Source organism: Capra hircus, chromosome 15 (assembly GCF_001704415.2).
Source record: "Capra hircus breed San Clemente chromosome 15, ASM170441v1, whole genome shotgun sequence".
In the NCBI taxonomy this organism is placed as follows: domain Eukaryota; kingdom Metazoa; phylum Chordata; class Mammalia; order Artiodactyla; family Bovidae; genus Capra; species Capra hircus.
Window position 1 is genome coordinate 77,930,845 of NC_030822.1, and position 15,294 is coordinate 77,946,138.

Below are 15,294 nucleotides of genomic sequence, written 5' to 3' on the forward strand. Positions count from 1 at the left end.
GTTTTATCATTTCTCTGTCCAATGCCATTTTAATATTTTTTTTCTGGGGTTCTCAAAGCATCATGAATATTTTATTTTCTTTCAAGGACCTAGTAGAAATCCAAAGACAGCAATGCCTTATAAAAAAGCATTTTCTTTTTTGTGTTGGATACAAAGTGAGCGCTGAGGAAATTTGATCTGAGAGTGGTGCTGTCCTGCATGTGACATCCTAGGCGGTGCTAGTGGTAAAGAACCTGCCAGCCAGTGAAGGAGACGCAGGAGACCTGGGTTCCATCCCTGGGTCGGGGAGATCCCCCTGGAGAAGGAGATGGCAACCCACTGCAGTACTCTTGCCTGGAGAATCCCACGGACAGAGGAGCCTGGCGGGCTGCAGTCCATAGCGACGCAAAGAGTCGGACACGACTAAAGTGACTTAGCACTCACACAGGGATGCCCCGTGTCTCCATAACATCAGGGCCACCAGTGACTCTGTCGTTCCCACTTAGCTGTGCGATTTATGTATATAAGATTATGACCTAAGCCATAAGTAGCAGATTTAGGCAGGAGTTAACTAATTAGTCACTTCAGCCTACATATTCTAACAGATTGCCCTCACCAACACAAACATTATCTGTAAAAGGGCCCAGGTTCACAATTACTGAAAGTGAAAGTCACTCAGTCATGTCCCACTCTTTGCAACCCCATGGATTGTGGCTTGCTAGGCTCCTCTGTACATGGAATTTTCCAGGACAGAATACTGGAGTGGGTAGTCTTTCCCTTCTGCAGGGGATCTTCCAATCCAGGGATGGAGTCCAGGTCTCCCACACTATAGGTGGATTCTTTACCATCTGAGCTGCCAGAGAAGCCCAAGAATACTGGAGTGGGCAACCTATCCCTTCTCTTTAAAAGGACCTCTGTTACTACAAAGAAACAGGCTGTACTGTATTAAATATCTTTACATCTGTGATGCAAGTCAGCCTTATAGGACTTCCAAAGAAAATGTTAATAATAAAAAAATCTTAACAAATGAAGCAAGAACGTAACAGACTAGAAATTATACTTTTATTCAATAAGAGGTAATTACAAATTATTTCTCTATTAATTTGAGTTAAACATTCAAATAAACATTCACATCCTAAAATCATATTACCCAGATGCAGCATCCTATTTTTTAAGAGTTTAAGAACTATGGTTTTAACTCTTGAAGTTTTAACTCTGCTGAATATTCTTTTCTCGTCCCTTCACTGTGTTTTTATGAACCTTCCAACTGAATGAGTGCCCTCACACTTGTGCAAAATATCCCACATCTTTGTTTCTTTCTTGGGACCTTTCTATCCTATGAACTACCAAGGACGCCAAGCCTATGGTAGGACCTTATGAAATTTTTTGGAAAGGACACTGAATGAGTAGAGTTGTAATCCTCCAGAATTTTGACCACTGCTTTACCAGGAGCCTCTCCTGCGAACACTGAATGAGTCCTGGGCTAATGAAACACTCACATCCATCAGAGAGACACAGAGGACTGTTACATATGCACTGATATTGGAGGCAAGAGACCGTGATTCTCCTTTCCTCTCCATTGCCATGCAGCCTTTGAAGAGTTATCCAGCTCCCCTGACGTTGGTCACCTCTACTATTTATGGTGGGACTAAAAATACCTTGTTTGCTAAGAAGCACAAAGTTGATCCAGCTGATTTTATAAGGTCTTTTCTAGCTCCAAACTTTGAATGACTCAAGTCTTTCTTAGTCCCATATAAACAACACAGTTTGGGCAAAACACAGAATATCATTTGAAAGTGTTGTGAAAAGATATATAATAATCTGATTTAAGTGTAGTAACTATATTGCATTGCAAATTTTTACTTGTTACTATTATTAGCACTTGTAACTGCTTATGAAGAACTGTATCTGTTTCTTACCTTTTGACTTCCTGTCATGATACGATCTGCCTCGATGATGAGGGGTATCCAAATACAGATTCTCAAGATCGTCTTGCCATGATTCTGGATTGAAGTGCTTGAGCAGCTCTTCCACAGTATCAAATTCTGCAATCGTTTTGTCCAGAGCATCCGCAGTGAGAGTGGGGTCCGTTACTGATGGAGAGTGATAGGATACCCCCTAAGAGTGACATACAGCTCAGTGTACTCAGAAAAAGTGCATTGCTATGAAATACAAGTCACACAACCTTATGGAAGGAACACAGACTTCCGATTATAAGACATCATGTATATAAATATCATGTTAAGCCCCTATGCCATAGTCTTGCCATATTCCCAAATAATTACTTGGTAAATCATAGTCATCTGCTTTACTGCAAATCAAAAACAGGAAGATCATAAAATACCCAGCATCTGAACTGTAATCGTTAAAAATGATACCAGATAAATGGAAATATCAAAATAAGTCATTAAATTTCTTGGTTCAAAGACCGAAATCATCATATCCATATCAAGAAATAATGGTAATAGGTAAATTATGAACTCCTTTCATCTTCTATGCAAACTCTGAGTAATCCATTTCATCTCCCTTGCTTAGCCTCAATGCTCCCTCTTTATAGCTCACCTAGCACAACAGACGTTCTCTGAGCAGTGTTTAAATTTACTCTGGAAATATCTTGACAAAATTTGGTACTTTACACAGCTTATTGTTAACAAGAATAATAAGCCATGAAGCTGGCTCCCTTGACTGGAAGATTCACTTGGGTGTGTATGTGTGTAAATGCACTTTGTGTGTGTGTGTGTGTGTGTGTGTGTGTGTGTGTGTGTGTATGCATTTTAAGTGCTATAGTTGCTAGGGATCCCTGTTGCCATTAAAACATTCTCAGGAATACTCCTTAAGTGGGGAATGCAACATCATAGAAAGTCTGGAAGGGATTATGCATTTTGCCATGGAATATATTCCCATATAAATTTCTAAGCACTTACTTCACTAACCCTTGTACAATCTAGAGGTAAATGAGCCATGAGTCAAACATCTCTGTAAAAATTCATGACCCATTAATAAGGGATGGAAAGCATAGTCTCCAATGTTTTCTAAATGTCTTTAAAGAAACCGCTAAACAAATAATATCCCCCAAGGGCAAGTATCTCATATCTCTATAGGAAAATAAAAATTAATGAAAACTTACATTTCTGAAACTTAGCTGTATTCCTAAAGAGAAATAATATGCATATGCCTTATAGAGTCCCAGACAGCAAAGCCCACAATTATTTTCAGACTTTCAGGTGAATGCTTTTTAACAAATCAAGATCCAAAGATACCCAAATGACACTTACTCTTGGGGAAAATTAAGAGGTTTTCAGTTTAGTTCAGTTGCTCAGTCATGTCTGACTCTTTGCAACCCCATGGACTGCAGCATGCCAGGCCTCCCTGTCCATCACCAACTTCAGGAGCTTACTCAAACTCAGGTCCATTGAGTTGGTGAGGCCATCCAACCATTTCATCTTTTGTTGACCCCGGCTCATCCCACCTTCAATCTTTCCCAGCATCAGGGTCTTTTCCAATCAGTCAGTTCTTCGCATCAGGTAGCCAACTATCTCAGCTTCACCATCAGTCCTTCCAATGACGATTCAGGACTAATTTCCTTTAGGATGGACTGGTTGGATCTCCTTGAAGTCCAAGAGACACTAAAGAGTCTTCTCCAACATCACAATTCAAAAGCATCAATTCTTTGGTGTTGATCTTTCTTTATAGCCTAACTCTCACATCCATACATGACTACTGGAAAAACTATAGCTTTGACTAGATGGACATTTGTTAACAAAGTAATGTCTCTGCTTTTTAATATGCTGTCTAGGTTTGTCATAGCTTTTCTTCCAAGGAGCAAGTGTCTTTTAATCTCATGGGTGCAGTCATCATGTGCAGTGATTTTGGAGCCCCCCAAAATAAAGTCTGTCACTGTTTCCATTGTTTCCCCATCTATTTGCCATGAAGTGATGGGACTAGACATCATGATCTTTGTTTTCTGAATGTTGAGTTTTAAGCCAATTTTTTCACTCTCCTCATTGACTTTCATCAGGAGGCTCTTTAGTTCTTCTTCACTTTCTGCCATAACGGTGGTGTCATCTGCATATCTGAGATTACTGATATTTCTCCTGGCAATCTTGATTCCAGCTTATGCTTCATCCAGCCCAGCGTTTCTCATGATGTACTCTGCATCTAAGTTAAATAAAGAGGGTGACAATATACAGCTTTGATATACTCCTTTCCCAATTTGAAACCAGGCTGTTGTTCCATGTCCAGTTCTAACTCGCTTCTTGGCCTGCATACAGATTTCTCAGGAGGCAGATAAGGTAGTCTGGTATTCCCATCTCTTTAAGAATTTTCCACAGTTTATTGTGATCCACACAGTCAAAGGCTTTGGCATAGTCAATAAATCATAAGTAGATATTATTTTGAAACTCCTTTGCTTTTTTGATGATCCAGTGGATGTTGGCAATTTGATATCTGGTTCCTCTGCTTTTCTAAATCCATCTGGAACATTTGAAAGTTCATAGTTTACATATTGCTGAAGCCTGCCTTGGAGAATTTTGAGCATTACTTTGCTAGCATGTGAGATGAGTGCAATTGTGTGGTAGTTGGAGCATTCTCTGGCATTGCCTTTCTTTGGGATTGGAATGAAAACTGATCTTTTCCAGTCTTGTGGCCACCACTGAGTTTTCCAAATTTGCTAGCATATTGAGTGCAGCACTTTCACAGCATCATCTTTTAGGATCTGAAATAGCTCAACTGGAATTCCATCACCTCCACTAGCTTTCTTCTTAGTGATGCTTCCTAAGGCCCACTTACTTCACATTCCAGGATGTCTGGTTCTAGGTGAGGGATCACACCATCATGATTATCTGGGTCATGAAGATCTTTGTAATCTTCTGTTTAATCTTACCACCTCTTCTTAATATCTTCTGATTCTTTTAGGTTCATACTATTTCTGTCCTTTATTGTGCCCATCTTTGCATGAAATATTCCCTTTGTATCTCTGATTTTCTTGAAGAGATCTCTAGTCTTTCCCATTCTATTGTTTTCCTCAATGTCTTTGCATTGTTCACTGAGGAAGGCGTTCTTATTTCTCCTTGCTATTCTTTGGAATTCTGCATTCAAGTGGGTATATCTTTCCTTTTCTCCTTTGCCTTTAGCTTCTCTTTGTTTCTCAGCTATTTGCAAGGCCTCCTCAGACAACTATGTTGCCTTTTTGCATTTCTTTTTCTTGGAGATGGTCTTGATCCCTGCCTCCTGTACAATGTCACGAACCTCTGTTCATAGTTCTTCAGACAGTATGTCTATCAGATCAAATCCCTTGAATCTGTTTGTCACTTCTACTTTATAATCATAAAGGATTTGACTTAGGTCATCCCTGAATGTACTAGTGGTTTTCCCTACTTTCTTCCATTTAAGTCTGAATTTGGCAATAAGGAATTCATGATCTGATCCACACTCAGCACCTGGTCATGTTTTTGCTGACTGTATAGAGCTTCTCCATCTTTGGCTGCAAAGAATATAATCAATCTGATTTCAGTATTCACAATCTGGTAATGTCCATGTGTAGAGTCTTCTCTTGTGTTGGAAATGGTGCTTGATATTATCAGTGAGTTCTCTTGGCAAAACTCTATTAGCATTTGTCCTGCTTCATTTTTTTACTCCAAGGCTAAATTTGTCTGTTACTCCAGGTATCTCTTGACTACCTACATTTGTATTCCAGTCCCCTATAATGAAAACGACATCTTTTTTGGGTGTTAGTTCTAGAAGGTCTTGTAGGTCTTCATAGAACTATTCAACATCAGGTTTTTCAGCATTACTGTTTTGGGCATAGACTTGGGTTACTGTGATATTGAATGGTTTGCCTTGGAAACCAACAGAGGTCATTCTGTCATTTTTGAGATTGAATCTAAGTACTGCATTTCAGACTCCTGTTGACTGTGAGGGCTACTCCATTTCTTCTAAGGGATTCTTGCCCACAGTAGTAGATATAATGGTTATCTGAGTTAAATTCATCCATTCCAGTCCATTTTAGTTCACTGCTTCCTAAATGTTGATGTTCACTTTGTTCCTGTTTGACCACTTCCAATTTACCTTGATTCATGGACCTAACATTCCAGGTTCCTATGTAATATTGTCCTATGCAATATTGTGAAGAGGTTTTATAGGAGCATAAATAGCTACTATTGGTATAATTTGCTGTAATTCAAATACACCCTATATGGAAAGGGAGTAAGTGGCAGATGGGGTTTGGAGTGTAAAGTGAGAGACGTGAGATAGACTGAAGGTACCAGTCCGACTATTGAATCTAGGAGTGTATTTGTGTTTGTGTTTGTGTGTGCATGGCTCATAGAAGCTGAACCCTGATTAAGGTACATTACTTCTGTCTTTCACAACCCTCTTGGTACACTATGCTTAAGGCAGTTAAATTTATGATTCAGTAACACAAGTCCAAATTCCCACTCAACTTTGTATTGTCTGGGTCTGCAGTCTACTTGGCTCTTACTGACCACATGATTTACAATTAGCTTTGTATCACAATAATGTGGTCTAAGATCCACAAAATCAAAACTAACTGGCTAAAGTTAGGTGCATGACACCATATGAAAGCTTTGAAATTACATTTTTCCCTCTTTTTTGAGACAAAAGCAGGTACATCAATCAAGCCATTCAACCACAAGCAAAGCTAACTAAATGATTCTGGGGACCTCCTGGCAAGGAGCTTCCTGGGCTTCGTCTTAACAGTACCTAAGGTGTAGGGGGTGTATTCAGATGTCCCTCCAAGAGAAAGCTGTGGAGGTGCTCTTAGTCCCTGAGGATGAGGAGGGGATCCAAGCTCTGCTAATATTAGTTTGAAGACCAAATACAAACTATAGGTACAATGTAAAAGAGAACTTATGTATGAGTTTTGCTGCTCTTTTCAAGTTTTGACTTGAAATACTAATGATGGTTGGGGATTCTCTGGTGGCTCAGATGGTAAAGAATCTGCAGTGGAGGAGACCTGAGTTTGATCCCTGGGTTGGGAGGATCCACTGGAGAAGAGAATGGCTACATGCTCTAGTATTGTTGCCTGGAGAATTCCATGGACAGAGGAGCCTGATGGGCTACAGTCCATGGGGCCACAAACAGTCAGGCATGACTGAGCGACTAACACACTAGTAATGGTTAAGAAAATATTTATGACTGACTAGGTGACCTAATCAACAATGGAGAACATTTTTGTTTCTGAGTCAATTATTTCAAAACTATTTTTTGAGGGAAATACTATTTGATTGTGCTTCTTCCAATGGCACTATAAATTTGATCTCATTCAGATTCTGTTATATGTTCATAAAAATCAAACTAAAAGCTAAGTGAATTAGTTTAAAATGATAAAAATTTGTTTTAAAAAATGTTCTGAAAACTGTAAACCAGTCTTAACAGAAGCAAAGAATGGTTTACATACTGTAAAGTAATAATAATAAATAAATGATAAATGGTTTAAAAACAAAAAAAGAAGTTAATGGGAGATCCAAGGGCTTTTGCTCCTGATTCAGAAGGTTTTTGAAAATCAGAATGCTGAGAAAAGAAGCGAGGTTTCCCTCACCTTCCAAGAGGACTCAGCAGAACCTGGACTTAAAACTCAATCTAGAAGAGTTTCCAGTGGATTCAGACATAAGGCTGAGCTTGCACAGACGCACCAAATGGATGGGACAGTCCTTCTGTTTCAGAGGACCTGGGCTATCCTGAGTTAGAGGGGGACTTCAAGCTCATTAATTTCTGCCCTTGGGGCAAGGACGGATGAGACAACCTTGAGCAATCACACATAAGATACTTGAGCAGCCAGAGGATCTCCTGACAGAACAGAACTCTTGGTCCTGGTGGAAAAGCTGCCACTGGCACGTACCTTAAATTGTCAGTCAGCCGCTAACTGCCCACACCTCCTGCCTAGCCTCTTAGCTCCCCAGTACCCCAGCATTATTTGAATTGTCTCCTACCTGACAATAATCGCCTATACCCAGCTAATTTCAGAGCATGCATTGCCAACTGTCAGAGATGAACAAAGTTTCTGTAAAATCACCATTAGAGGCCTCACTGATCTCCAGCAGATCATATTCTAGTCCAGCAGCCACACTTGGTGAATTAAAGAGTCACAGAATCTATAGATGAGGAAATCCTGGCATCTCAGGATATTTTTTAAAACTCCCCCCAAGAACAAAAGATAGACTATCACTTCAGGGGGAAAAAAATAATCAACATTGACTCAGCCACGCTAACATACTTTAGAACCATACCCAAGTTTTCTCCATGCTCTTAATCTTATAATGAACAACTGCATTTATCATATTTTAGTTTATTGCTACACAAGTGCTACCTACAGGACTGGTGAAAACAAAACCTGCTCTTTCTGAACAAAGTAGATAAGTAGGCAGAATACTGTGAAATGACTAAATTTGGAGGAAAACAAATGGAGCACGAACCATTTTAAGTTTCAGGGTGAGTTATGTTTTATTTCTAAGACACACAGAACACAAGTCTGGCTTGCACTTAAGTTTTATCTTGTGATTAATACTGGGGCTTTTTCACATATGAAAAGACCATTGAAAATGCAAAGGTTAACAGCTTCCCCTGGAATATTCAAAAAGCTATTTCAAAATTCCCCACTTGAGCTTGGGCCTTGGACCTGTTTCATATATTTTATATGGCTGGATAGTCTTTTAGTTGGAATGTTCTGCTTTGAAACTCATAAATACTTAAGTCATTGTCCCCCGTGTTCCTACAATGGGTACTGACATTTCCTGGAAACCTTTCTGAAAGAGAAGGCAAAAGGGCATTGCACATAGCCCACTGTAACTCAAAAGAAATGGAAGAACACATCATGCTTAAGATCTGGCTTTGGATCAAGCCATAGATCCTTTATGAAGCTGAAGTCATCCCAGGATTGACCTTAGCTACTACTCCATCAGTTGTTTTTGCAGGCAACAGAAAAATAAATTACTTACTGAGATAGAGCTTGTGACTGACTCCCAGTTGGTCTCTGAGGCTGCTGCAGGTTGGAAATCTTCCTAGAAGGCAAAGAAACATTCATGCGAGTCAGGCAAACCCCTGTTCAACTCATTACATGCACAGTTTCATCTCAGCCATCTGAATCTGCTTCCAACTATGTGACAACGGGAATACAGGCTACACGCCTGCTGAACAGATCACCATCTGCCTTAAGCACCTCTCCTCAAGAGCCCTTGTCATTCAAGACATGGACAATTGCATTCACATATTCTTATAAACACTGGTGAAATGCAAAAAATGTGAGGGCAGGAGTTCAGATTTTAACTCAGCCATCCATTGGCCACGTGGCCTCTTCTCTCCAATCCTTCTCTTCCTCTCTGCAAAAGGAACGTGCTTTTACATCGTGACGTGCCGTGCTACGCTCAGTCATGTCTGACTCTTTGTGACCCCGTGGACTGAAACCCACCAGGCTCCTCTGTCCATGGGGATTCTCCAGCAAGAGTACTAGAGTGGGTGGCAATTTCCTCCTCCAGGGGATCCTCCTAACCCAGGGATCAAGCTCACACCTCCTGCACTGGCAGGTGTATTCTTTACCACTGGGCCCTGTAAAAGGCTGACATGGGATGCTTAAATTACAGGGCCATTTTGAGGATTGACTGCATTAATTATGTAATTATAACTAGAGCCTAATAAAGATTAATAATAATTATTATCAGTGTTAATGTTTACTTGGTTTGAACTATGTTCTGTAATACGTTCATTTCTGCCAAGCTAGTCTATGATAATCTGTGACCTTTTAAAGATAAATTAACTGACAAAATGCTATTCCTGACTCTATCAAGAAATGTCAGGAAGACTGGCAGGAGGAAGGAAATAGCTGTGGGAGTGACAAAGCACTACCCACTCAAGGAAAGAAAGTGAAGAGCAGACTCAAAGTCTTAAAGGGTTTGTGACCTCAGAGAAAGAAACTTTTCTTATAAGGCAAAGTTCGTTCTGATTTGCTGTTAATTATTCCAGTACCTGTAAGTTTTAAAAACATAATGGGAAGGAAAGCTGACTCTATCATTTTTCACTAGTCACACATTATTTCTTGACACTGTTAAAATAAATCACTTTGGTTAATTTCTTCTAGCCTGATCAGAGAGTAGGAGGTATTTTAAGATGATGCTGAGAAAAATTCAGCCACTCAAATTTGACAGCTTATTCGCCCAAGTATGCTTACTGAATGAGAGCTAAGAATCATGTCTGAATTTCACTAACATTTTGAAGAGTTGGAAGTGTATTTGTTAACTGCTGATGATAAAATTGGTTTATATATAAATGCCTACATATAAGAAACTTCAGTTGTTTTCCAGAGGGAACTAAGGCAAATGTGGGGTACAGGAATGAACATTCATTAAAAACTGGCTGGGCATCATTATTCTAATCTCAATCTCAAGGAAGAGAGGAAAAAGAAAAGTCTCTGCACTCTGCAAGACAGAATGTACATGGAAAGAACACTGATATCTCATGAAAGGATGAGTGCAAACAAACGAAGGTAAACATTTATACGAGTCTTCATAAACTGGCAAACAAGTCAAAATAAGCAAGAAAGCCAATGGCTTCTCCCTGTCTTGGAGATGCTATTAGTGTGAGAATATATTTCAGATTGAAAAATGGGACATGAGCCATTCTCAGATCAGAGAATTTTCATTTTTACTCACTCATGATATATTTGTTAATCATCTAATGTGATATATTTTAAGCTGAGCATAGAATCACAAGGAAATAAGAAACTATAATTCCTCTCATGGAGTTCAAAATGTAGACAAATAAATAGGTGAACAGACTCAGGCAGGTGCTCTGATATTACTCAAGATACCACAGGTGGTGAGAAATTCTTCTTGCCTAGGAAGTGGGCTTAGGAAAATTTTGCATAAGAAGGTAACTCGAACTGAGTATTGTAGACTCAGATAAGTAGACAAGTAAGCAGGTGGTTATTTGCTAGAATGGTATAGTAGAAGACAATCAAAGAGAGAGTAACCTAAACAATATGAGGAGAGTATTCAGAAAAAGGAGCAAGTTGATGGGGAACGTTAATGAATCAGGCATGTTGGACATTAAGTATTTGTAGTGCTGATATAACATCTAGGTAGACATGTTCAGGAAGCCATTTATTATATGAGAATAAACCTCATGAACTTGAGATATAAAATAAATCCTGAACTTGAGATATAAAACTGGGAAATTATCAGCATAAAAATGGCTGACATATATAGCATTGTGTAATTAACTAAATAAGCATTGGATTGTGTCAATGGCATTGGAAATCAGAAGAGGAACCATCTTAAAATTTTGGAAGTGGAAAGAACTCTTAGGATTATCTAAAATGCTAAAAGGATATGAAGGATAATCTCTTTATTTTAATTACAATATTAGAAGACCAATTCTCAGAGAGACGGTGTGCTCTATATTACACAGCCATCTTCTGGGAATGATTGGACCATCAGAGCCCATTCCTCTGTAAAAAACTGTGTGGTGACTTTTCACATCATTGCAGCTAGCACGGGTAATTGTATGCCTGGGGGAGGAAAATGGAACAGAGTCCAAAAGGAGAGTCTTCTATTGGAGGTTCTATACAGTGGCTCTAGTGGTAAAGAATTGCCTGCCAATACAGGAGACACAAGAGATGTGGGTTCCCTGGGTCAGGAAGAGCCCCTGGAGTAGGAAATGCCAACCTACTCCAGTATTCCTGGCTGGAAAATTCCATGGGCAGAGGAACCTGCTGGGCTACAGTCCATGGGGCCACAAAGAGTTGGACATGACCAAACATACACACACACACACACACACACACACACACACACACACACACACAGGTTCTATAAGCAGAGTAAGATAGGAATCTAATTTCATTCTTTGGCATTTAAATATCTAGTTTTCCCAGCACTATTTATTGGAGACTATCTTCTTTACTATTTGGGCTACAGAATTCCAGTCAAAAATTTTAATAGGAACACATGAAAAAGCACTTCATTAAGACCTATATAAAATGTATCAATAAATTTATCTCCTTTTAGCAATATGAATATTAGACATTTAAAAGAAACCAACTTTCTTTTATGTTATTTCAAAAGTATGCCATTATTTATAAATGGCATTTGGGAGAATGGATAGTTGTATGTGAATGGCTGAGTCCCTTTGCTGATCACCTGGAATACCACATCATTGTTAAATGGCTGTGTGCTTAGTTGCTCAATTGTGTCCAACTCTTTGCGACCTCATGGAATATAGCCCACCAGGCTCCTCTGTCCTTGGGGATTCTCCAGCAAGAATACTGGAGTGAGTTGCCATGCCCTCCTCCAGGGGATCTTCCAACCCAGGGGTCGAACCCAGGTCTTCTGCATTGCAGATGGATTTTTTTAACCGTCTGAGCCACCAGGGAAACCCTGTTAATTGTCTATACCCCAATGCAAAATGCTTCTGGTATTAAATTAAAATAAGAAGAATGACATTTAAAATGAGCTTATAAAAGGGAATGACATCCCTTATAAAAATAAAATACAGAACCTCCCTGAAAAGAGAATCATGGCATGGAAAAGAATATGGCAATTTTACTCTCTAAGTCTATACTCCTAGGATAAATCTCATTTCTTGCATCATAATCTCCCAAATCCAAGATACCAGTAAATCTCCCAACTTCCTGTTAACTTTCTCCATGCTTCTTTCTTCTTCCTTAGAGTCTGCATTACACAAGGTAGCTGGAATTATCTTTTTTTCCAGCTTAACTGAGAAATAGTTGACATAAAATGCTGTATAAGTTTAAAGTATATAATGTGACAATTTGATATGTATATATTGTGAAATAATTACCACAGTAAGGTTAACACATCCATCATTCACATAATTACAAGTGTGTGTGTGTGTGTGTGTGTGTGTGAAAGAGAGTGTGTGGTGAGAATATTTAAGATATTCTCTTAGTAACTTTCAAGTAGATAACACAGCAGTCATCAGGCTGTGTACTAGTTCCCCAGAACCTACCTTATTACTAGAAGTGTGTTATCAATATCTCACATTTCCCCCAATTCTTCTGCCTCCAGCAACCACCATTCTACTTTGTTTCTGCATAAATTCTGCTTGTTTTTTGTCTAAATGAGTCCACATATAAGTGAGATCATACAGGTTTTGTCGTTTTTCTGTCTGATTACTTAGTTCACACAGGATAATGTCCTCAAGGTTTATCCATGTTGTCAGAATTGCAGGATTTCCTTCTTTATTGTGATTGAAAAAATGCAAAAATATAATGTAAAATATATATCATATTTTCTTTATTCATTCATCTATCAATGGACACTTATGTTGGCTATTGTGAACAACGCAATGACTGTGGGAGTGCAGATATTTCTTCAGTATAGAGATTTCATTTCCTTTGGAGGTATATCCAGAAGTGGGATTCCTGGATCATATGGTAGTTCTATTTTTAAATTTTCAGGAACTTCCATACTGTTTTCCATACTGGCTGCACAAATTTACATTCCCATCAAAAGTGCATTAGGGCTTTCTTTTTTCCACATCCTCAATGACAGTTGTTAGTTTTTATCTTTTTAATAATAGCCATTCTACCAGGTGGCAGACAATATCTCACCATGGTTTTGATTTTCATTTTTCTGATGACTAGTGATAATAAGCATCTTTTCATGTACCTATTGACCATTTATATCCCTTTGGAAAAAAGTTTACTCAGGTCCCATTCTCATTTTAAATCAGATTATTTGATTATTATTCTTTTTCTTTTCTTTTTTGCTATTGAATTGTATGAGTTGTTTATATATTTTTTATATTAACTGCCTATCAGACACGTAGTTAGGCAAATATTTTCTTCCATTCTTCAGGCTGCCTTTTCATTCTGTTGGCTGTTTCTTTTGCTGGGTAGAATCTTTTTATTTTGATACAGTCTAACTGCTTATTTTTATAATGCCTTTGTTTTTGGTGTCATATTAAAAAAATCACTGCTAACACCAATGTCAGAAGCATTTTTCCCTGTTTTCTTCTAGGAGTTTTATACTTCCAGAGCTTACATTTAAGTATTTAATCTATTTTTAGTTAGCTTTTGTGATGTGAGTAGTATAATAGGGGTCTAATTTCATTCTTTTGCATTTGAGTATCTAGTTTTCCCAACACCATTTATTGAAAATACTATCTCTCTTGTATTGAGTATTCTTGATTCCACTGTCAAATATTGATTTCTTTGTTCTCAACTCTATTTCATTGATATCTTTTTAAACTGTAAGTCAAGTCACTCTGTTTTCTGTTTAAAAAAGAAGCAACAGCTTTCCATTGCACTCAGAGAATCTGGTTTCATAAAAGCTGACCACTGCTTACCACAGCTCCTGGTGTCTTCTCCGATTTGATGTTCTACTGTTCTCACCAACCCCTCTCCCCTCCTACACCAGTCTTCTCACAGTCTTTCAAATAACACCTCCAAGCTTCTTCTCCCCTTGAATCTAAATTTGTTGTTGGCTGGGATGCTCTTTCTCCAAGTCTTAGTTCTCTGTTCAAGTATCAAATATTTCGAGAACCTCTTCTGAACACTATTTAAAATACTTCCACTCTTGGTTGCTCTGTTCACTTATCTTGCTTAATTTTCTTCAAAGCATTTAGGATGAACAGAAGTGATTTTATATTTGTTTACTGCTGATTATCTTTTTTCCTCAAGTAGAAAGTATGCTACCGAATGACAGGGACCTTGTTGATTGCTCTCTTCTCTATCCCAAGTTCTTAGCTAGTTTTGGTACACACTCCAATTTCTCTGGTCTCTAGTGCATATTCAGGAAAGATGTTCAGCTGCTACCTAACCCTCTCCACCGCCCAGTATAGGTACGCAAGACAGACAGTTCTTAAGATGGTTCGACTGTAAGATGCTGCAAAAGTGATACACATTCAGTAAAAAAAACCTGCACTTTAAATTTTGAATTTTGATCTTTTCTCTAGCTAGCAATGTGTGGTAGGATACTTTCTTCCAGTCATGCACAGGATCATGATGGTAAACAACTGATACACCACAACAATTCTGGACCTGAACAGTTATTCTGTTTTTCACGTTCAGTATTCAATAAATTTCATGAGATAGTAAACACTTTATTATTAGAGAATAGGCTTGGTATTAGGTGATTTTGCTCAAGCATAAGTTTATGTGTGTTCTGGAACATGTTTAAGACAGGCTAGGATAAGCTATGATGTTTGGTAGATGAGATGTATTAAATACATTTTCAGTGTAATATTTTCAATAGGTTTATTGGGATGTAATCTTGCCATAAGCTGAGGAAGTTCTATAGTTTAATAGTCAAGGTCCTTTCTGAACAGTTTGTGCCTGTGTCA

The 15,294-nt window shown here is 38.5% G+C and overlaps 1 protein-coding gene across 5 annotated transcripts in view; it reads right to left on the reverse strand.

Moving 5' to 3' along the window:
• PDGFD (platelet derived growth factor D) overlaps positions 1-15,294 on the reverse strand; it is a 281,305-nt gene that overhangs the window by 25,824 nt on the left and 240,187 nt on the right. For all 5 annotated transcript variants that reach the window (XM_018059901.1, XM_005689356.3, XM_005689355.3 and 2 more), the window contains 2 exons: positions 8,934-8,996; positions 1,899-2,097 (listed from right to left, as the gene is read on the reverse strand). In XM_018059901.1, the coding sequence (XP_017915390.1) occupies positions 1,899-2,097; positions 8,934-8,996 (262 nt within the window). The remainder of the gene's footprint in view (positions 1-1,898; positions 2,098-8,933; positions 8,997-15,294) is intronic.